Here is a 24,581-nt window from a genome sequence, read left to right as displayed (position 1 = left end):
GGCTGCAACACTTCCTCTCCAGTTGACAGGCCCTTTATTAGGTATATCCATCAACATCATGCAAGTACATCATGAACAAAAGCACTGTATTCACCAGTTTCACACCTTTCACCAGTGCTGCCCAACAGAAAGTTTCTAGGGTAATGAATATTTCTATACCTGTCCTGACCGATATGGGCTCCACCAATCATATGTGGCAGGCAAGTACTTGAAATGTGGCTAGTGAGACTAGGAGCTGAACTTTTGTTTATTTTTTTAAAGATTTAATTTATTTATTTTAGAGAGTGAAAGAGAGAGAGCTCATAACATACTAGTCAGCGGAAGAAGCTGAGGGGGAGGGAGAGGGAAAGAATCACAAGCAGACACTGTGCTGAGCTTAGAGCACAACGTGGGGCTCAATCTCACCACCCTGAGATCATGACCTGAGCAGAAACCAAGAGTCAGACAAGACACTTAACCGACTGGGCCACCCAGAGGAATCTAGGAGCTGAACTTTTAAAATTTTACTTCATTTCAATTGACTTAAATTTCAATAGCCACATGTAGCTAATAACTACCTTACTGATTAATGTAGATCTATACCATTTCATTCTGAAATCTGGTTATACTACCCAAAGAGAATTCACATGATAGAAATGATTTGGTTTGTAATTGTCAGACCATCAGCACTAAATATATCACTTATTTACAAAAGTGTATAGTAACTCTGAAAGGAGTTTGGTTTCTAGAACCACAGAGATAGAGTTGTTTTTTTACTAGTAGCTCATTCTCAGGGTAACTTTGACCTTACTTTTTCCTCTCTAAAATGGTTTTCTTGAGGTCACACTTGATGGCATTTGTTTATGACTAAGGAGTCATTTGGATGCAATTTTGAAAAATAAATTATCTAATTCAGAAATTCTAGAATAAAAGATACTATCATTAATTCATGTATCAGTTTATTTTGTAATCATGCTTTCTCAGATGTGAGAAAAAAAACCCCAAATAGCTATTGTACAGTTTACTGTTTACAGTGTTTCTTATCCTAAAACAGTAGCTCTAAATAGTTACTGAGTTTATTTACTAAAACATAAAGATAAGAGATTTAATTGATATGAAGAGGCTTTCAGAATCTAATTAACCTCCCAGCTAGTCATTAACTCTATGACCTTTAGAAATAATTGACAGGAAAATTTTTTTTCTTTATTCAGAAACTTCCATTGGGTGGCTAAATTTCAGGGTAATAGAGACTAAATGCCATTGAGACGTGACGGGATAAAATGCAAAACAGCTATTAGTAAAATGAGATATATTTCCAATAATATAATCTATCCATCCAATCTGTTGGACACACTTGCAGCACTTCCCTAATTACAGTCCTTTTAGTGATCAAGTCTGAAGTCTCTTTCCCAGAATGTCCTATGAATTCCTTGACTGTGAGGATAAGGAGGAAAGCACAGCCACTATTCTCTGCACCCATAGCACACACGTAAACCAATCACATCACATGTGCATGCCGTCTGCTTTCAGACTCAGAATCTGCCTCAACATGTGATCCAGGCAGCCACTACCAACTCACAGGCACTCTCAAGGACAGGGACCAGGCCAGGAATGCAATGCTCATGACACACAGAGTGACTCACCTGAGTCATGACAGGCCTTTTACATCATATTTCTGAACACCTAATACATCTGCTTTTAAAAATTAGTTTCACCAAGTATCACTTAAAAAAATTCATTTTATGGTATGATTCTAGACCACAGTAAGGCTGCAAAGAACTGTTTAAAAATGCACTTTCAAAACATGTTTGGAAAGGAAGTCTACATCTTTGCTGCTCAAAGTTTAGTCCACTGACTAGTAGCATCAGCATCAGAAACACAGACCTGTGGCCCTGCCCCATACCAGGGAGTCCAAATCAGCCTTTTAGAAGAGCCCCAGTGACTCAGACTGGATTAGAGTCATTTCATTTGAGACCCATTGACTCCTCTTGTCAGATCCTGGCCAAAGTACCAACAGGGCACTTCCCCCTTCTCCAGGAATCAACATATGTCGGTCTTTTAGTTTCCACCATTACTATAGGTAGTATTTCTACGTGGTCTGTTGTGCCTATTTTTTTTACACAGCAACAACTTTATTCATCTCAGGTTCACTTGAGAGGTTCTTACCTTTACTATTATTAGAACATATCTGACTTCAGTAAAGAAAACTTGGTAAAGTTTAATTTTATTTACACCCTAATGATCATCAGTAAGTTCTTTTATATATATGTATGTATGTACACATATGTGTATATATATACAAATATATATGTGTGTGCATGTGTGTGTGTGTGTGTGTGTGTGTGTATAAAAAATATTTACTGAATGTCTACAATGTTCCATTCATTGAGATGGCTGTTGGAGTTATAGCGATAAATAAAACATCATTATGTCTTTCAGGGAGGGGAAACAGACTTACAATAATAACTTTTAAAAAATTCAGTGAGGTAATTGAAATAATAAATATCATTCAATTAAAAGACTTATTATCTTTTATTCCAACTCTAAGCAAGACTTTGGAATTTTTCCTAAAACATCACTTTTGAATATTTCACAGTGATAGATTCAGTAACCATTCCTGAGGAAATAAGGATATTCTAACTCTTTGATATCTCATTGATACTTTTAAAGCCAAACAATGCTACATTTACTGAGGTGCTATCAATCCCTAGAATGGTTCAAATATGTTGTCCAACACCGAATTCCATATACCATGAAATCTGTAAATATCATTAAAAGTGACAATTATGATCCAGGATAAATATTTTTCTCTTTTCACTTTCAGATACTGGAAAAAACAAACAAACAAACAAACAAACAAACAAAAACAAAACACAACCCAAAACATGAGGACTTTGGTTTGTTCCAGTTCAAGAATGATCATATAAAATGATGATGATGATAAAGAGGTGGTGATTAGTAATGACAACGAGGTTACATTAGTGAGGAAAAGGCTGTATTTTGAAACCTATTGTCTTTTCTACTATTAAATAATTTTCTGCCAACTCTGTGCCAGTACTAATGCCTCGAAGCCATTATAATTGTGTAGTAACAGACACAAGAAAACTCAGTTTTAGTGCCTCGTGCATATAACTTAAGTAATCTAACGTGCACTTTATGATTTTCTTAATAAATAAGATGTGAAGCAGCTTTTCATGTTTATCAAATGCATGTAAATTAAGCAAAAACCTTATTTTTAAAAAGAAATGAATCTTCAAGTTTGATATATAAAAATCTACTTGGTAGTTATGACAAATATGAATTCATTCTTAGGCCCATGTCTTCTTTTTAGACTTTGAGGAATAAATATAAATGTGATTCATAGGGACTAGTAAAAGTCTTTTAAAGACATATAAGCAAAAATGAATATTACGATTCAGTAGAAATTTGCAAAATCTTTTTTTTTTTTTTTTTTTTTTTACAAAATCATGTTTTTCCCTTTTCCTTGGAAGCCTTGACACTGAAGGTTTAAATCTTTATGGAATATACTAATCCTTTCTTCATTTTTCACTACTATCTACTGAAAAGCAATTATATACTTGGTTTAACAGAGGACAAGAGAGCTACTGAGCTACTCGCAATAAGAACTATTTTAATTATATTTTATAGTCACCTAAGAATTTTTAATGTACTTCAAGAATATTATTTCTCTAAGTTCCTTCAGAAAGAAAAAAACCTGCTTTTCTGAAGAAATGAAATTACTAACAATAAAGTTAAATACTGGTTCATGTCGCTTCAAGTAAATTTAAAATAGTAACAAGAAAGGTCTACCCCTTTTCCGTTCACAAGCTTCACATCTAAAAAACAGCACATGCTGCTTAGCTCCTTGTCAGTCTGGACAACTTGCAAGTGCTTTCTCACCAGGTAGTAAGTTTACCGATTGACTCTGTGGTTATTGGTTTAGGGGTAAAATATGTTTTTAGTTTGACACTGAGTGTTTGGTTCCAAATTGGTGTCTCTCATAGCAAACATTTATGTTCTGGATTCTAAAATCTCACGGTTACGTGGTTCTTTACTTCTGAAATGCACTCCTCAAATTCTATATTGAAGAGAACTAATCTTGGTGTTAATCCGGGAAAACAATTAGTTTAAATGCCTCTCTTTTCACATTTCAATCTAGACCAGTGCTGTTGCATGGAACTTTCTATGATAATCAATACATTTTGTATCCTGTCCCACTTGGCAGTCATTAGCTGCGTGTGGCTACTGAGCCCTTGAAATGTGGCTATTGCAAGTGGGGAACTAAACTGGATATCTTATTGCCCAGTTTTAATTTTAATTTTAATTCATAAATGTGAGTAGTCATATATGGCTAGTGGTTACTGTGTTAGCAAGATCTAGATTTATAATTTCTTGATTGTGTTTTGATAAAAGTTGCCAAATTTTAATCAAGTTTCATTGGAGCTAGAAAATTATTTTTCATACTTGAAGTGAGTAACATTATGCTGTATGATAAGTACTTGGACATATTCTGTTATAATTGTCTCCCCCTATTTATTCTACAAATATATTCTGAGGGTCTAGTATTCTCTAGGCCTCACATGAAGTTCTGGAGATATGATGGTAAACAATATATGCCCAGTCCTTTCCTTCCAAGAGTTTAAAATCTACTGTGGGACAGGCAACTGGATAACATGGTGCTTTCATGGATGAAATACAATTCTAACTCTAATACAGAAAAAACACTAGCACGAGGTAAACAGGACAGTTCAAGGATGGCTTTCCAGAAGTATAAATTGGAACCTGCCTTGAATGAAGGATAAATGAAAGCTAAGCAAAGGCCTAGTAAGGAGTGTTAAAGACAAAACAAGTTTGGAGAAGCTGAAGAATATAAACATGTTTTGGTGGCTCAAATATAGGATGGCAGTGGTGGGGGAGGGAAATAGCAAAGGGGGAGGCTGTAGAGGAAGATAAAAACAGGCCAGATCATGCATGGCCTTGAGAGCAATCTTAAGGACCAAGAGTCCTTGAGGGGCCTTGTTTATGTTTATATCTCTAGGAATTCCAAGGCACATATCACATGGTAGGAATTCAACCAATCTTTGTTCAGTGAATGCATAAAGAAATAAAAATACAACAAGTAACCAAACAAATGAGTGAATGTGCATGATAGATATTAAGGGGGAGGCACTGTTATGGTGAATACCAGATGCTGTATGTAAGTGAAGAGTCATTAAATTCTACTCCTGAAACTAATATTATACTATATGCTAACAAACTGAAATTTAAATAAAAACCTGAAATGGAAAAAAAAAGAAGCCTATGGAAAGAGCCACATGCTACTTCATTACACAAAATAAAAGTACCCACATGTAATATAAATCTATATATCTACAGTATTCTGTAAGTATAGATATACTATAGATATATATTTTTAAGTAGGCTCCATGCCCAGCACAGAGCCCAAGGTGAGGCCCCAACTCACAACTCTGAGATCAAGCCTGGAACTGAGATCAAGAGTCAGATCTCAACTGACTGAGCCACTCAGGTGCCCCTTATATATCTAATATTTTATAAGTATAAAATTGGTACCTATTTAATTAGTTCAGATATAATGAAAGCTCAAGTAAAATAAACATATTTTCATATTTTACAACTATTCCCACATTTGATAATACAGAATTTGTAACAAAGTTCATTTCCACTATTTGCTGCATTTAGTTTTCTTTTTTTTTTTTAAGATTTTATTTATTTATTCAAGAGAGACACAGAGAGGTAGAGACAGAGCAGAGGGAGAAGCAAGATTCAGATGAAAGAAAATAAAATTTCATGTAAATATTATCTTATTCTCCTCTCTCCTTTTCTCCCTTTATCTCTCTCTCTCATGAATCTTCTTGCCCATTTGTGCATCTAAAAAAAAAGTAATCCTTCGCTGGGGTAGTTGTAAATCAAAGATTTCTTCTGGACAGAAGAAGTTATGTCCATCTTTTTGATTTCCTAGGGAGCAGCAGAGGGCCCCATGTTCTATTTCTCTTCCACACTAAAGTCACTTGACTCTTGGCCCAGACGGGATGAGCAGCTCAGCATAATCACTGAATCACTGAGGGGTGACAGCTTCCCTCCTGGCCAGGTGCTAAGTAACACTCTCAGATAGGTTTTGTGGTTAGAAAACGTGCTGGATAGAGAGGTAACCTGTCTGGGACTTCTGTCACTCCAAGGACCACCTACAGTGATCTGGTGATCAATGACTTGTTTGAATAACGTTTGTTAAATTGTTTAGCATATGTCTTCCTTTCAGTAGCTTCTATTACATTCATGAGGTTATTGCTCCTTTGCCCTCCAATTGTTCCCAAGCTGATTTTCATGTATGTTCTACATCCTTAATAAGAATGCCTGTTTTCTGCTGTTTCAGAATCAGCACGTTGTACAGCGCTGACTGTAAGCTGACACTTGCTAAATCATTGTTAAGAGAAGGATGGCCCACAAGCATGCACTGTGGGCCTTGCACTCTTCAGGTCATCCTTAAGTGCTCAACACCACATTTTCCTCTACAAATAGAGCCCGACATGAACTGTGAGGATAGGAAGGCAGGTAAGGGAACCAGGAGTGGAGTGGAGCTGCCGTGGAGCTCAAACAGTTGGAGGAGATAAAGGGGGCAGTTCCCTTAATAGCATCAGAATCCCTACTGAATTTTCAAAGCCTTGTAAGCCAGCATTTTGGGTAAATATCCAATATACTTGTCACACAGTTATATAAAACAGACTTTCTTTAAAGGAAGCGCTTTTAATACAGTAACTGTTTTTGTTTTTTTAAACCAATGGATTAAAAACTTAACACATTTACCAAATCTGGCATATTTATATATTGTATCTAAACAGATATTCAAGCTGCATTATAATATAATAATAAAAAAACCTATCTCAGTCTGTCTATTAAGCCTTTGTCTTTGTGCCATTGTAACAGTAGTGCTAATTATCAAGCAAAGACATGATAATTACGCAGAGCTTTTTTACTAAAAGAAGGAATCTTTTTCAACACCCACAAGCTGCACAATTTCCTATGACCCTGTAACACTACTCTGGTATGGCCCAGAAATTTGTATTTTGGTCTGAATGCTAGGAATCATATTATTTCCCTTTCTTTGCCAATCTTTTTTTCTTGTGAGTAAACTGTTTTTGGAGGGTTAAGGGAGAGGGGTAATGGTCCAAACGGGAAATATAAAACTAATGACCCTTCATGAAACATATTATGCTCCTCATTAAACCTACTCAGTTAAACGTATTCCATTAAATTAAAATAAATAGGATTTAAAATTTTACCCAGGAGTAGTAAACTACCTTAACTCTCAACTTTGTGTTAGATTCATTCTAAGGATGGATTCCTCAAATCCCTGATGTATCCGAGGTTCTCAGCCTCCAACACAATTTATGTCTTTCTTTTTAGAAGGGGCAAGGGGCAGAGGGAGGGAGAGAGAGAATCTTAAGCTGGCTACACACCCAGCACAGGGCCTGATGTGGGCCTCAATCTTACAACCCTGAAATTACACCCTGAGCCGGGATCAAGAGTCAGAACAGCTGAGCCACCCAGGTGCCCCCAACACAATTTAGGTCTCAGTGCTGCAGAGGTTTTCAAACTTAGTGTATGTAAGAATTACTTGGGGGAATTTGTTATAAATGCAGCTTTCCAACCAGATTCCCTCTTTTCCACCAAATATTTCAAGCATAGTGATTTCAGTGAGCTGCACTTTGAAAAATACTCTATGTGGGGGTGATGTAAATTTTATCAAGCTTACGGATCCCCCTTTACTTCTTCCTCATTTATGTTAGTGCTAAAGTGGAAAAGCGAAATAGGTGAAGAATGTGTGATTCAGGTAGTTGAGTAGGACCAATTTATAACATATTCTGTTTATCCAAAGAATCAAGCCATCCCTAGGTTTGGTCTAGAAGCCCCAGACTGTCTTTTTTTGAGAGGTTCAGAGCTTTAATTCATTGATATAAAATACAAGATAATGGACCTACTATTTTACTCTCTTTTAAAACTACTGATTTTTAAATAATTGTGTTCCAAAGGACTTTCAAATTCAGTGCCTTCATTTCTAAGATGGGAACGCTTCAGCCCAGAGAAGTAGCTAACTTGTCACACAGTAAGAATGTCCAAGACAAGGTCTCAAATACAAGTCCTCTGACCTGCAACCCAGTGTTCTCATGGCTCAGATACCCATCTGTCCAAGAATATGAAAATCTTTGGGTGCCTGGGTAGCTCAGCGGTTTAGCGCCTGCCTTCAGCCCAAGGTGTGACCCTGGAGACCTGGGATTGAGTCCCGTGTTGGGCTTCTTGTGGGGAGCCTGCTTCTCCCTCTGCCTATGTCTCTGCCTCTTTCTTTCTGTGTCTCTCATGAATAGATAAATAAAATCTTAAAAAAAATATGAAAGTCTTGAGATTGTGAAGTTCTCTGTCATCTTTATTTTATTTTTTTAAAGATTTTTAAAAAATTTATTCATTCACGAGAGACAGAGAGAGAGGCAGAGACATAGGCAGAGGGAGAAGCAGGCTCCCCACAAGGAGCCCAATGCGGGACTTGATCTCAGACTACGGGATCACGCCCTGGGCCGCAGGCAGATGTTCAACCGCTGAGCCACCCAGGTGTCCCTCTCTGTCATCTTTAAATCACACATTATATTCCTGACTAAAGCTCTCAGAAAATGAGTTTTCTAGATTCTTAAGCTCCTTTAAGAAAGTGAATTTGAAAAATCAACATATTTTTCACCTACTTTACTACGGTTCTACTGCATTTCACATCATGTTAAGAACTGGGCAGTTTAGGTGTAATGACAAATTCCAGCTCAACTCTGTAACCCTGAAATACCTGCTGTAATGGTTTTGGTAATGAGATGAAGTCTTGAGTATAGAGTTGTTTTGTGTTTGCGACTTATGTTAAATGTGTGTAAGTGCACATGGACACAAACTCACATACACAAACACACACACAAAAACACCTATGAGATTTGACAATCAATTCTGTTCATATTCATGTTTGTCTATGTACTTTCACAGATATATGTGTACATGAAATACATAGAAGGTAAGTATTATAAATGACCTTAAATTTCAAAATCAAGGCACACAAAGTTATGTCAATGAAAAACTAAAGTGATGTTCAGTAAATGCAAATCTTCAAGTGTTCTAAACATATACCACATTAAGTCTACTTACTCACTTTTATTTCTCTGAAATTATTTGTGTGGCCTTATTAGGCCAAAAAAGGTGATTAGCACAATTTATTTATTTTTTGTTTATTTATTTTTTAAGTAGGCTCCACACTCAGTGGGGAGCGCAAAGTGGGGCTTGGGCTCAACAACCCTGAGATCAAAGCTTGAGTTGAGATCCAGAGTTGAATGCTTAACTGACTGAGCTACCCAGGCACCCCAGCTCAGTACTTTTAAAAAACTTTCAAATAAAGGCAAAGAAATGAAAATTAGTCTTAGGCAACTATAATAGGTAAAAAGAAGATGAAAGTGAGAGACTGATTAATTTGGTCATGATTAGCGCTAAATTCTTTCATAATATGGAAGAATCTAAAGTAATGGCAGGAATAACTTGTACTCTGGCATACTGATGCTGAATACATACTTCTGAAACATTTATTAATTTTACTTTAATTCTAGGAAAACAATCATAATCACAACCTATGTAACCTTGAGGAGATAGACAGGTGAGGGAAACAGACAGATGGGGATAGTCCTCAATGCACGTCTTTTTGGGTTTAGTATTCACTGTTTATGAAGGGTACTATAAGGCAGTAACATTTAAACAGGATACGAGCAGGAAGTGTTTAACTGTATGGCAATGCTACTTATGCTAATGAATCAAAAACATTTTTGAGTTTTAATGTGACGCTTATTTATTTCTGGCACAATAAAACATTTCAAATCTAACTTTGATAAAAACACCCAGCTAACATTTAGAAATTCCTTCTCATCATATTTCTGATTCCATGTATATTAACAATGCTACACTAAATGATATAATTGGGGGAAAAAACATTTCCAGCAGAATAATTGTCTTTACCCTTTCAGTAAGAATGCATTAGGAAGAATGAATTAGAAGACACAAAGTGAAAAACTGAAGTAGAAGGCTGGGGTGAGTTCATTTTTAAATACATTTTTTTCTTTGACAATGCTGCGACACTAGTCTATGCCTAAAAATAACTCATCCAAAGTAATTGAAAGCCCTCTTTTGGCCACAATTCCTTAGTCTGGATCCTGATACGGTCGGGGGCAACAAAGATTCAAGGAGGATGAGGGCAATATGTTGACACTGGTGCCTGATTTCTAGCAAGGCCCAGATATATGTTGTCCCTATCACCGTATCACTCTAACTCGCTTTTGGCAGGAATAGAAAGGGTGGAGCACTGTTGGGGTGATGACCAGGGGAACATCTGAGGGGATACTTGGGAAAAGGAAGCGGTGTGTGCGTGTGTGGAAGGGGGGGTGTCCAACCACCATGCGGCCCTGCCACTGGTGGGGAGGGTGCGCCAACCACACATGTGCTCTCACCTCCACGATGTCTGAGTTTGTCCGGCTCTCATGCGGCTCGTTGTACTCCGTGTACTTGAGCAGCACCTTGTCCATGTCGGTGCTCGCATACTGGAACAGCTTGTTGGTGCTGTTGAAGATGATCAGCGCGATCTCACAGTCACAGAGCACGCTCAGCTCGTACGCCTTCTTCATCAACCCAAATTTCCTCTTTGTAAATGTCACCTGGAAAAAAAAAAACAGGCAGGTTTTGTTTTTTTTTAAAGGAAAAGAAATCGCTTTTTTTTTTTTTTTTCAACAGTAGTTCTTTTCCTTTGTGAAACAAAGTGTGTCGTTGTCAGAGCCCTTGGGCACTAGCACATTTGGAAAGAAAGCAAATAAATCTAAAACTAATTTCTGCTTAGAATTTGAAAAGTGTGATTTCTAGCTTGTTGCTGAATGTGAAACTGTAAATGCCAGATTTAATGTAGGGCATTTTAATGAAGGTGACCAGAGAACTATTCATGTTTTTTGGAGCAATTTAAGATTTGAGAAAATTAATTTCAGCATGGTTAACATCTTTCCCAATTATAAGTTTGGAGCTCATTTTTTGACCATGTGAAGACTGGATGTGACATTATGAACGCAGCATTTTAGATGTGTGTTCAGAAATTCTTTGTGTGTTCAAAACTTTTAAAAAATTGTTTAGTTTAATTGAAAACACTCGAAGGGATTAGACTGCTTTCAGACAGTGCTGTATTCTGTTTTCCAGAAATAAGCAGAAAGTTGGGAAGTACTTTAGTCATAATACTGTTAGGGTTCTGTTTTCAATCTTTTGTGTATCTTTCTTCCTCTCTCAGGCCAGAAACTGTATTGTTATCTTTGCCTTTTTCTTCTTTTAATCTAATCTATTACCAAGCCCCATAATTCCTTCCCCTGAAATGTTTCTCAGGTTCACACTTTCTTGTCTATTTCCCAGGCGGCTCTATCATTACCATCCTTATCAGTTTCCTGTCCTAGATGATCTCCCTGTCTGAAATCATTCCCTCCTCAATTCATCCCCAATCTTCAAACTCACTCTTCCCACTGCCTTTCTCCTGATGAGCTGTCTGCAACAGCTCTGACTTTGAATACTTCCTACCTGGCAAGGCTACCAAATGCAAATAAAAATTTCACTATCCCAATTTCATTCCTCTCTTGATTACACTCCAGTCTGCCCACCAAAACCCGTGGACATTGTTAACTGTAAGCCTGTATATGGTCCAGCATTTCCCAGCAGGTGTTCCGTGGAATATCATTTCCATAAAATACTCATGTCCCAAATGTATTGGGCCATTGAACTTTTTGTCCTGAGGCACGCTGATATGTTAAAGGCTGGAAAATCTTTTAAATTTTGTTTAACCTGCCACCCAAACCTATTGCTGATAGAATGTTTGTTTCCTTGTTTACTTATTTACTTAGAGGACCGACTACTATCATTTTCCAAAGCTAGATTTTTTGAGGCATATACTCTGGGAAATACTGATGAACTTAATTTAGGTGAAAACTTAAAATTTTTCTCACCCTCAAGACTAACCCATTTTGCAGAGGCCAGCCTAGTTTTATCTAATACCTATTTGTGTGTAATTTCCAAATCTAGATTCCCACTCCTCTTTTTTTTTTCGTCTCCAGACACCCAAAGGATGTCTTCCAATCTTATGTCTATATGAACGTCCTAGGAGTTGCTTAAACCTCCAATGCTTAAGCTCATTATCTTCATCCTCAAATCTGCTCCCTCTTCTAGCTTGTCCATCTCACAGTAAACTCAGTCACCCAAACTAGAGACCTCAGAGTGAACTTTGAATCTTACCCTGTCCCACACACCTAAATAAAAGTGTTGACAGGAGCTGTGGGTGAGCAGACAAAAAATGTGACCTCCTGGTCAACTCAATCCTCCACACTTTGTTAATACTGTTTTACCTATCACCCTTTATTTTTCTTGACTAGCACTTATCACATTTCATAATTTGTATATTTTTGTGTGTGATCATTTGTTTAATGTCTGTCTCATCTACAGTGCATGTTTCAGAAGGCCATATGCCATTTTTATTTTGCTCGCTGTTGTATGCCCAGTTCTTGGAACAGCAGACACGTATGGGCACACGGTAAAGATCTGCAGTATAAAAATGAAATAGGGAAAACTATTATGTGAGTTTTTAGAAATATCAAATTGATGTATGTCACCTAAAATTATGTGATTTTCACATAAAATGATTTTCACGTGAAATTTTTTTAGCAATTCCTAAGTAGAATTTTAAAAAGATAAATCTATACTTAACAATGATAATATTGTTTTACTACATTTGCATTAAAGGCAGCATGGTAGAAAGGGAACAACACGGGGCTTGGATTCAGAAGACCCCAGATTTGAATGCTAACCCTGTTATGTGCTAGTCATGAGAAATTCACTTAACTTCTTTGAGTTGGATTTTTCATCTGTAAAACAGAGAAAACATCTACTCTTAGAGTTGCTGTGAGGACTGCATAAAATAAGCAAATGTACAATATTAAGCACAGCGCTTAACACTGAAGCTCAATAAACCCAGTCCCATCACTTCATTGATTTATGGAAAAGGAAGAACTTACAAAATATGTTTATGTTGCTGGCTTTGAAAAGGCTACTGATTAAGGCTATTTGAGGATCTCATTATTCCTAATACAAAGATAAAGCTGAAATATGGAACCCCCTCTGATCATTCTTTGGAAAATATGGTATTTATCAGCCCACATCAGCTATCAAGATCTACTCAGATATGTTATTTTACATTTCAACTTGGGACAATTTTTCTAAATAATTGCCAAGGTCTCACGTTTTGTTTTATGTTTATTGATTGTCTTTCTATGGTGTTTCTAATAAAATATGCCCAGTGTTTTATTTTCATATCTTATTGTCACACTACTTAAGAAACTTTTTTATTCTAGTTTATTCAGATGAGTTATGATTAGTATTAATAATGAGTTAAATAAAGGCTATCTCCCTGGAATTGATAAAGAATCATAATAATTACATAGATTTACACAAAATGTCATTTAATATTTATTTTATAGGCAATTTAGTTACCCGGATGTACTTGCACATTGGTATTTTATTTAGTGAAACAGTGTACAGAGTAGGTTCAATTAGAAGGCACTGGCCCAAAATACTTTCATATATCTAAAACCACTTTTAATCAGACTTTCATAACCACAAACTGTAGGTGGAATGTCTCAATACAGTATGGTTTCTGTTGTACTCAACCTCAGAATTTAGCACGTTACAACACTCACCATCAAAGTAAATTTCAGCACAGAAATATCATTAAAGCTACTATTTGTGTTTACTTTTAGGTACTCCTCAACTTTTGTGTAACCAAATAGGCTTCTGGATAATGCATACTTATTTAATAATACCTGTCAAAAAAGTCAGCGCATATAGCTTCTTTTCATTAAAAACTGCAAACTGAAATGGTGCTGACTGTATTAAAGCATTTAAGAAAATATCTTCAAAATCTACTCTTAATTGCTCTAAATTTAATTCTGTATTATGTTCATACTCTTCACAGCATACTCAAAATGTATTTTATAATGCTTTTTCTCATTGTGCAGGGTTAGATAAAACTGTTTTTAAGCATTAAGCTTTCTAAAGAGACCTGGGATATTACTCTTCTTTAAAATATGCCACTCAATGACAAAGATTGCAATTCAGAGCTTTTATACTTAAATATAATAATGTATTGTAATGATTACATTTTTCATAACTTGACAATAATTTGTAATGGGGACAAGTCCATTTCTATTTAAATAACTTATTTTTAACCTTAGGTGAGATAGAAAACTGTTTTTATAGTAGTTAGCAAGGAGATGATGCTCTTTTCTACTGTTTACATCAATCAAGGTGCACTGACAAGAGAATAAAGCTAGTATTGTTTAGTGGACATTATAACTCGACATTTTATTTCCCGAATTAGAGACTTAATATGTAATATATGCGTGGAAAGCAAAACTATTCTATAAACACTGACCATTTTATTTTTTTCCCTTTACTTCTTGAAACAGTCCCAAATATAATGACGATGTTGCAGTAAGAGATTTTAATATTAAGTTTTATAGTGACTTTGAGTTTTAAATCCTAGCATAAAGGGCAGGCATCACACATCCTATATTTATAATTACTCTAGAACATATTAGGTATAATCAGGAATTGAAATTAGAGTTTGAAATTGAGAAAAGACACATTCATTATATACAGCTCCATACAACTTAGTTATAAAGAAAACTGGTAAACCTATTTACAGAAACAAAAATAATTCAAGGAATTTTTATTGAGCATTTTCTTTTTTTAAAGGTCCTATTTATTTAAGAGAGAGAGAAGGAGAGAGAGAGAGAGAGAGAGAGAGAGCAAAGCAGGGGGAGGGGCAGAGAGAGAGGGAGGAGCAGATTTCCTGCTGAGCAGGGAGCCAGACATGGGGCTTGATCCCAGGACCCTGGGATCATGACCTGAGCCAAAGACAGCTGCTTAACTGACTGAGCCACCCAGGCACCCTTTATTAAGCATTTCCTATACAAATGCTAAGCAATATTTATTCACCATTCTCCATTTCAGACATTTGTGCTAGATGCTGGGGTTTCTATTACATATATATCGCCCTTGTTCATGTCTCTTCCTCAGGGCTGGGGAAAAAAAAATAGTCATTAAAGCTTAAAAGCAATTTTCTTTATTTGAAGCAAAATGCATAGTGTTATACTTTCAGTCATGTGCAATGATCTGAAATTGTATTTTTATCTAGTTAGGTGAATTGTTTTTGTTTTCTGACCAACTTTTTCCCTAGACTGAACAAGAAAAATAACAGTAGATGTTAACCCAATCAAGATGAATATGAAATGAAACCTACCATATTGGTTATTTCTTGTCTTGTACTCAGTGAAAGCTGATTGTGATATTATGTCCCTCCCCCTTTCCATCTGGTTGCTGGCAGGCTCCCAATCAAGCTGAAAGGCTTAAATTAGCTTAAATGCCAATTTCTTCTATGAAGCTTTCATTGTTAAATTCAGATAAAACTCATTCCTCCATCATTGTCGTCCTCTAAAACTTTTCACAAACCTTTACTATGAAACTTACTCTAATATTATAGAGTTGGTTGTTTATGAGTCTGCCTCTCCTATTGGCTTTTGAGTTCCCCCAAAGACCCCATCTGTGGCTTCATACAGACTGACCAGTGTACACTCAATCAACATTTGTGGAACCAGTGGATTATGGAATGGAAATAGTCTATTTTAAAGTCTGAATATTTGATTTGTGGCCAAATTTGATGAAAAAGATGAGGTCCTAAAAAATGGTGGCACGAAGTCAAAGATCCTCTGCTTTTTTTTGTAGAATTAAGATAACCTTGATTTTATAGCTTTTGAACTAAAATAACTTTTGTAAAGATTAAACTCATTTAGATTTTTAAACAATTATTTCAGCAGGATTTGCTGCAGGAGTTTTGTTATGTTGTTTTGTTTGCTTACTTTTAAATTAGCCTTTTCAAGGTCTGAATACTTAAGGTTTTAGAGGGAGAAACCAGTTTTCAATTATGCTGACTTTCTATAAAGCTTGAGTTAAGTAGGATTTCAATAAAAAATTGCTAACAAGAAAAAAAATAGTCTTAACGTCTCAATATAATTTTCTGCTAAAAGTACTTTTTTTACTTGAATTTTTGATAATTTAATCTCTCAAAAATAAGAGATTTTGGGGTATATGTATTTGTTTTACTAAAAAGTTTACCAAACCCCTGTGCCACCCAGGGATTCCTACTAAAAAGTTTACATGTTAGTGACAGGAATCTTGAGAGAAAGTAATTATACCTTTTGGAATCTGTAATAGAGAAGCTAGAGAATGGAGAGAAATATATATGTACATATGCTCTAGACTTCAATAAAAAGATATTTTAAAAAATTCAGAGAAAAGTGGTCTTTATTTCTTGCCCAGATGACTCATCATGAAGGATGATAAAGTGTGAATATAAAATTTTAATTTTATAGTCACAAGATACAGAGATAAAGGGGGAGGATCTAAGTTCAAGATGACTACATTCTTTGAGCAAAAATTTATTGAACCTTCCAATGAGTTCAGATTTTCAAAGAACATGTATTTGGCAAAGTATTCGGTGAAGTCCCCATCTCAATATTATATAATTGAGACTGGTTAGTAGTAATTTAGGTGATTTAAATACAAATTGATTGATCAATGTTACGTTTAACGCAAAGTCTGTAGTAAAGCGCCACAGAGCTCGGTAACTTTTCTGTCTCAGACATTTTTATCATTGGTTTGGATGACGATGCTTATCAGATCTGTGTATTAACATAAATTTGGTAGAGTACCTATAGTTCTACAGACGAGAAAGCTGGTCACAAATAATATGATGAAATAGGTAATTTTAATCTTCATCCATATTTAAAGAAATAATTCTATAAGCTCAGGTTGGAGGAAGATTAATGTGGGAGCTGATTTTGGGGAAAAGCTCTAAAGTTATTGTGTTCTATAGTGGGAATTAATAATTCTAATGATCTTTCATTAGTAGTAATTAATCTTAGGACAGTATTCAGTTCTGAGGATTGCACTTTAAGATGGCACTAACAAAATCAGAGTATAGGATGGCAAACAGGTTGATGTAGGATCTAAGAACATTTTGCATTAGAAATCACTGAGGGAATCTGGAATGTTTAATCCAGAGGAGGTAAGAGTGATATGCCAAATACCTTCCAAGATCTGAAGGCTTGTGGCCATGTGAAGAGGCAGATGAGTTAGTCTGTTTTATTCTACAGATCAGAACTAGAAAGAACTGCTGAAAATCTTTTATTTTGTTTTTAAGATTTATTTATTTATTTGAGACACAGAAAAAGAGAGTGTGCGTGCAGGAGTGAGGAGTGGTGGTGGAGGGGAGGGGAACAGAGGCAGAGAATCTTTGGAGCAGACTCCGTGCTGAGCACAGAGCCTGCAGGCAAGGACTGGATTGATCCCACAACTCATGAGCCCAAACCAAAAGCCAGACACAACCAAATGAGCCATCCAGATGCCTCTGCTGAAAATCTTTTGAGAGGCTGAAAATAGGGAAAATCTAGTGAGGAGAACTGGCAAGAGGGGATCTAGTCTCATAAAGTAGGAAGCAGCTCATGCCTGAACATATTCAAGTAGAGCTGCATTATCAAGGAAGGTTGAGGTATTCCTGAATTAAGCAGGAAGCTGGACTAGAGAAACCTTTAAAATATTTATTTCAAATTTTAGTTGTTCAGATTCTATGCCTAGGTATAGCACAGATTTCTAGGTCAAGGGGAAGAGCTGAGTGAATGGTAATATGGTTCAAAACAAGAATTAATTTTTGCAATTTCATTCTATAGAATGCTCTAAGTTTTGGTTACTCAATCTCATATAGTATCATAATCACCTCTAATTTCTGTATGCCAAGAAGTAAAACAGAGTCATTTACATTTGTAGCTAGATGAGATACAAAGACTGTGAAGAATTTGAGTTACATATTAAATTATGGACAGTGCTGAAAACGCAGATTGTCCAGATTGATAAGATAGAAAATTCACATTAAAATATTTTTAAAGAAGCAGTATATATGAATCATTATCAGGGCAGTGTGGTATAGAAACAAAAACATGAGAATTAAAAATCAAGTATGAGGTCTGTCACTTATAAGCTGTGTGCTCTTGGGTAAATTGTTTAACTTATCTGAACTCTAGTTTCCTTATCTGTGAAATGAAGACTATAGGAAGCATCTTACAGAGTCATGAGAGTTAACCTAGGGCTCTAATAAAAGTGAGGTGACTTGTTGACTGTGAAACACTATACAAGGCAGGTAGTATTTTTTTTTTTTCTGATGCATCAGGCTCAGTCATTTCTTGTTACATATCGTAAAAGACTGCTGTCCTAGAACCTGCCAACTTGTGTTACCATTATTATGTCTAGACTAGAGTTTCTCTCTCAGCTAGACCTTGAACTTTCCTTGAAAGCTCAGAACATCTCTTTTCCAATCTTGTAACCTGAGGTCCCAGAACAATTTGACTTGGCTAAATATTTGTTGAATGAATGGATAGATGGATGGAGGAATTACATATTTTTTTTTGCAATCCAAAATGAATTGTTAAAAATAAATTTCTGTGCATGTTCAAACTACATGAATGGATATTTGCCCTGCGAGAGGAAAATTTCACAGTTATTTTCCTTTTTTGTCATATTAACTTACAGGGAAAACATGCATTTGGTAAAAATGAATAGTTGATATCTTGGACTGGGTCAAATTTTGTGTGGGGGTTTGTTGGTGAAATTATCCTATTTCTTAAACTTGTTTTTAGATAAGTGTTGACTTCATTTGGTGACTTTTTTCTAAGAAGTTCAAAGACCTTATAATAAGTTACCTCACTACATTTGACAGTATTTCTTTGAAGTTAGGATATGGCACAGTTCATCATTCCCATTTTTCAGATGATACTGTAAATTTGTGACATGAATTGCCTTATTCAAGGTCACAAAACTAGTTCCTGGATGAACCAGAAATAGAACCCTCTTCACACAAAATTCATTCTTCATTCCATTAGTCAGTGTTCCCTCTTCTAGATAACTGTGTATTTCAGGGGCTGACGTTCAGCACAGCTTGGATCCCATCAAATGTTCATTGAGCAGTGTACAGGTACATTAAGAGTGGTCAGCAATTCTGATTGAGTATGGCAGAGTAAGGCATAACCTATAAATTAACATAAGGATAGCTTTCTAGGTTAAAGTAAAAAAATATTAATAACATAAAAATTGAGAAGTTGGCTTCTTCATTCTGACAATATAAGCTCCTTTTGTGTGGACACTGTAGTCAAGTCTGCCCTCAAGTCCTCCAACCATTCCCACTAAAGCCAGTGAGAACCACATGCATGCACTAGTGGGTACACACTAGTTCTATATTTATGGATGTTTATTTAAATTTCACAAAATGAGAAACATTTTGGTTGGTAAAAAATACAGGTTTGTTTACAGCCAGAATAAAAAAGGTGGGTCTCCGACTTACACACCGGCCATGTAAATATCAAGTTCTAAAAACAGAGGACAAGTCCTGTATCATTTCCTACTGGGCTGGGAGATTAGTTTAAATACTGTGTAATGGAAAGGGCATTTAATAATGAGTCTCCACGCCACATGTATGCCTGCTTCGTTTGCCCTCCCAATCCCAGCTCTGTTCATAAAGTTACCTTAGGAGAACTTTCCTGCCATAGTAACTGTGGGAGTCCTTGTACCTTACAGGAAAGAATTCCGAATAAGCAAAAGAAAAGACCCTTGGAGGGATCCCTGGGTGGTGCAGCGGTTTGGCGCCTGCCTTTGGCCCAGGGCGCGATCCTGGAGACTCAGGATCAAATCCCACGTCGGGCTCCCGGTGCATGGAGCCTGCTTCTCCCTCTGCCTATGTCTCTGCCTCTCTCTCTCTCTCTGTGGGACTATCATAAATAAATAAACGTTAAAAAAAAAAAAAAAAAGAAAAGACCCTTGGAAACAGCAGCTCCTCACATTTATGAGAACAATCAAGTCCTAACTCTAAAGAACTTGCATTGCATTACTAAGGGAAGCAACAATAATTGTATCTATGGGTTTCCAATACTTGTCTTCACCACTCAGAATACTGTTGGCTGAATCCTAATCGAACTGTTCAATGAGACTGGTCAATGAGTGGAGAACTTTTTACTCATTTCTTTAATTTATAAAGTCATATTAATTTCTTTGTTTTACAAAGTATTTGGGACTAACCTATCCAACGGATTCTACTTTCAAAGTTTTGAGGTTTTATTTTTATTTTTTATCCAATTAGAATCATGATAAATATAACTCTCACTCACCCTATGAAAATATTTTAAATCCATTCCTCCTCACTCCCAGCATAGATTCTCTCTCAGTTTCCTCCTGGTTAAGGAAACAGAGTGACTAATGAGGGACAAGATGGACAGTTCATAGATACAATGCACTCTCTAATCCAGAGCCACGAAGTCTTCCTATGTGTTTAATGGGTTAGAGATGGAGTCAAGAGTCTGCAACGACAATCTCTAATTGAAAAAAAAGGGAAATGCCCTCTTAAATGCTCTTTTCTTCCCCTGGCTTGTTCCTGACAGTAAGTAATGGTACAACTGTTCTAAACTATTCCTCTTCAATTTTATTTTGTTTAATTCAGTCTGTCATTAGAAAGGCTTGCAAGCTTTAGGCTTGATGATTACTCTCGGTGGGAGGAAGTAATGCCACTGCAGACTTGTGTTCTAGACAAGCGCTCCTTTATACAATGACGGGGCCTGCCATCGTAAATGAAAGGCTCTTTAAAGAGCAGTGAGGGACTCTTTTAAGCAGACTGCTACCATGTGCTTGTAACCCTCCAGCATAACTTGCGAGGATGAGACAGCAGTGTGTTCTGCTGCAAAGAGGACTATTGTCCTCGTTAGCCTCAAGCAAATTGAGCCGTGTTTCGCTGCAATGTAGCAGGATTTCCAAAGGTTTTCAGGCAGTAGTTCCTAAAATTCTGAACATAATAAAAGGATTAAAATAGGGGGCTCAGAGTGTGGAATTTAGAACTTTACAACCCGTCACCTAAGTCAACCCTCAAACACCAAAATAAAACTTTGAATTTTATGCACTGCACACTACTTTGAAGAAAAATAATGAACAATGAGTTAGATTGCAGTTAAATAATTGAATGCACATGAATAAACTTGAGTGTTTTTTCAGACTCACAGGGTTTGGGTCTTAAAACTTGTGGTAGCTGATTTTTGATGTATATGTTTACATGAGGAGAAGGAAGAAAGATGATCTACAATTATTAAACTTATCAGGATTTAAAAGATTTTATTGTGGTCCACTTTTAAGCCCAAGAATGTTCTGGATTTTAAAAAGAGACGAATATAACACAGTTTTTACTTTTTTCTATGTGCCATTCAGATCTGCTTGGTTTGTTAAAAGGCTGATTTATTCTATGACTCCATCGACAGATTGTATCTCATATACATAAAATGTATCATTTGAATCTGAGATGAATCAAATAAACCAGATTAATATTTTGGGGGCAAAAACATGTTTACTAGTTTAACAAAGCCAAAATGTACCTAAGGTAAAGGTCAAAGACTACTTCATTCCCTGCTGAGCAAATGCTCAGGAAGCACATTTGTCTACGTTTCCTGTCATAACAGGAAGAGTGTAACTTCTTCCTTTCCACGATGGCTTCAGTTTTACCTCCTAACTCCAATATTTTCTCCCTCAGGGCCTTCCAAATCAATCCTCGCAAGACAGAAGGCAGGAGGCTGTCTCCGTTGTAGTTTCCAAACAGTTGCATTTGTTGAAATGTTATTTAAATGTTAGTGATTTCTTAAGCTAAACGGTTCCAACTTAAAATTAAAAGTCAAATTTCCAAACATTTAGAGTGGTTCTCTTATTCCTATTAGTGGTTCAACATATTTCAAAAGAAATGCAAATATATATATTCCATATTATGGAATTTCATTTACTTCAATTTAATGATGTTATTTTTCTTTTTAAACCAAAGCTATTATTCTAGAGGTGGTGGTGGGGGGGGGGGAGTTGCCATACTGTCTCCAAATAGAGTATGTGGGGATATAAACTTTAAAAATACTTTCATCATAATAATTTTTGAAGGAGCTTATTTTAAATGAATAAATTACAATGTTAGAGGAAGTCTAGACTGCAAAGGACATAGCTTTTGAAAAAATTAGCTACATGTTCTTTAATCTACAGTTTGGAAGAAGCCTCTTGGTTTATGTGGTCTATTTATAATGTTAATATTTTTAGGGTTGGTTTCTCAGTAATACGATGTCACACAGTTTGTGCATTTGCAAAGCAAAAGGTGACTTGTAGCAGACAGAATGGGGTGTGCATGCATTTGTAGACGTGGAAGGAACCATTCGATGTCAACTTTCTACATAAAATGACTGAGATACAATAAATACAAGCATCAAGATTTTTCTAAATGATACTTTAAAATGGAAATTATAAGAGATATTCCAACTAGAACTGAAACAACAAAACATCTTGAAGCCTTAAAGTACATAGAGGAAATCGTTATCCTCTTCCTTGTGAAACTTCTGGCTTCTCTTGGATTCCCTATCAAAGGAAAGCTAATGAATGAATTTGATGGCATTTAAGACAATACTGTATGTTGGTAAATTGAACACCAATAAAAAATAAATTAAAAAAAAAGACAATACTTCTCTGGTAGTAAAGGAATAGATCTATTGGATACATATATAAAATATCCCACGTGTAAGGGGTGCATAGTAAGTGTGTGGCTCGCTCTCTCTATGATTCAACCAGATAGTGGGAGGACCACTTGTGAATTGTTTTTAAATTGCTAAGGAATAGAATAGAAACCGATGGCCTGATGTCATAGCTGTTAAACATACATCTGAGCACTCTAGCTACTTTTTTGTTTGATTTGGAAACTCACTAAAGTACATTTTTTTTCCTTCTGGTTTCCTCTTTCAGTCTCTTCAATCACCAGTAATTCCAGCTCTCTGAACAAAACTCTTCCCTTTGGTGATTTTAAGATTAATGAAAGAATGATTTAACTTATGTGCATGGGGAACTTTTAAGTTAGGCATCCATAGGATGCAGCAATATACCCTATAATTCAATTCTAAAATGTACTACTATGCTCTAAAATGTTGCTATTATAAACCCTAATTTTATTTATTAATACCAAATTTAGGGGAGGCAGTAAGCTGTTAAGAAATGACACTGAAAGAAAAAAAGGCATAATCATCATCATTATGAGGTATTTGTGGATTTATTTTAAAGTCAATGCTTTTGTGTTTTTTGAGCTTTTTATTCACTTGATGTAAAACAAGCTTCCAGACATTCATTGACTACCATGGATAACTCTCTGATAGTATTTTAAGTATAATTTCCTCTCTAATACTATATATTTGGTATGCATCAAGCAACTTAAGATTCTGGAAGTTCTGTTTGTGAGGATGACAAAAGAAAATGTATATTACTGGATTCCTCTGTTCTTTGACTCATGGTTCAGAATTAATCGCAAAGTTACTTCCTGAAGCAAATTATTTGTCTTTCTAAATTATCCAGTTTCTCACACTTAAAGAGTAGGTTAGTAGATTGTTACTCTCAAGTTTAGAACTGTAATTTATTTATTGATATTCTGGATATCACCTTGAAGGAACACTACAGTAAAAATTCCACTGAAATTTTAGCTTAAGTTCTAAGAATGGCCTAAAGTAGTGGAAAGCAGGAGAAAGTAAGGAGTAATATTCGTTTCTTTTAAAAAGAGAGTCATCAAAGGAAATCAATAAATCTCTTTTATTCAGTTTACTTTAAAAAACATCAGATTTAGTTTAAAAACACCCATATGTAGAAACTGTTCAGAGGCTGTATAGACACTAAACATATTTCTCTATGATTTTTTTTTTCTGAGCCCATTTAAAATAATTTATGAGTTGTATAAAGAAACTGACATAGGGACATAAGAAAAGACAAAAAGTCAGAAAATTTAACAGCTATGATCTCTGAATTCTTTTTAGTCATAAGGGGATTCTCTTGTTCTATTAACAGGAGAATGCTGCTAATTGTCTTTAATTTGTGCTCCACTTATTGCACTGATAATTACATGAAAATTTGTTTGCTAGCAAAAACTATTAGTGTGCCAGACCTGATGGAAGAGAACTTAAGACATTTAAAAATCTTTTTACCTTAACTTACTACATTAGGCCCTAACTGTGTTAGTTGGCAAATATTTTTTCCCTTACAATTATTCAAACATTTAAATGTCTTTTTTATAAGTCACACAAATGCATTTGGATTTACCCTCTTACTCTTTCAAAGTGGGGAAGCTGATAATTTAAAATACAAGCATACAAGTATAAAGTTTAGGTTGAGCAAGCATAAAGTTTTATATAACTTTCTTCTTGATACAACCAATATAACAGATTTCTAAGTCTATTTGTAAAAAGAATCATACAAGGGCAAAACTCATTTAAAAGTCTGGCTTTTTCAGGAGCATATTTACTGGTACCATATGAAGGAGGGTAACATTACTGCCTGATTGCTGGAGGTACATA

At 35.7% G+C, this 24,581-nt stretch overlaps 1 protein-coding gene across 19 annotated transcripts in view; it reads right to left on the bottom strand.

Moving 5' to 3' along the window:
• MEF2C (myocyte enhancer factor 2C) overlaps positions 1–24,581 on the bottom strand; it is a 169,041-nt gene that overhangs the window by 67,040 nt on the left and 77,420 nt on the right. For all 19 annotated transcript variants that reach the window (XM_038532352.1, XM_038532351.1, XM_038532356.1 and 16 more), the window contains one exon: positions 10,515–10,718. In XM_038532352.1, the coding sequence (XP_038388280.1) occupies positions 10,515–10,718 (204 nt within the window). The remainder of the gene's footprint in view (positions 1–10,514; positions 10,719–24,581) is intronic.

This window comes from Canis lupus, chromosome 3, assembly GCF_011100685.1.
Source record: "Canis lupus familiaris isolate Mischka breed German Shepherd chromosome 3, alternate assembly UU_Cfam_GSD_1.0, whole genome shotgun sequence".
Taxonomy (NCBI): domain Eukaryota; kingdom Metazoa; phylum Chordata; class Mammalia; order Carnivora; family Canidae; genus Canis; species Canis lupus.
Note: the sequence above shows the minus strand (reverse complement) of the source record. Positions and strands in the feature narration are given on the sequence as shown.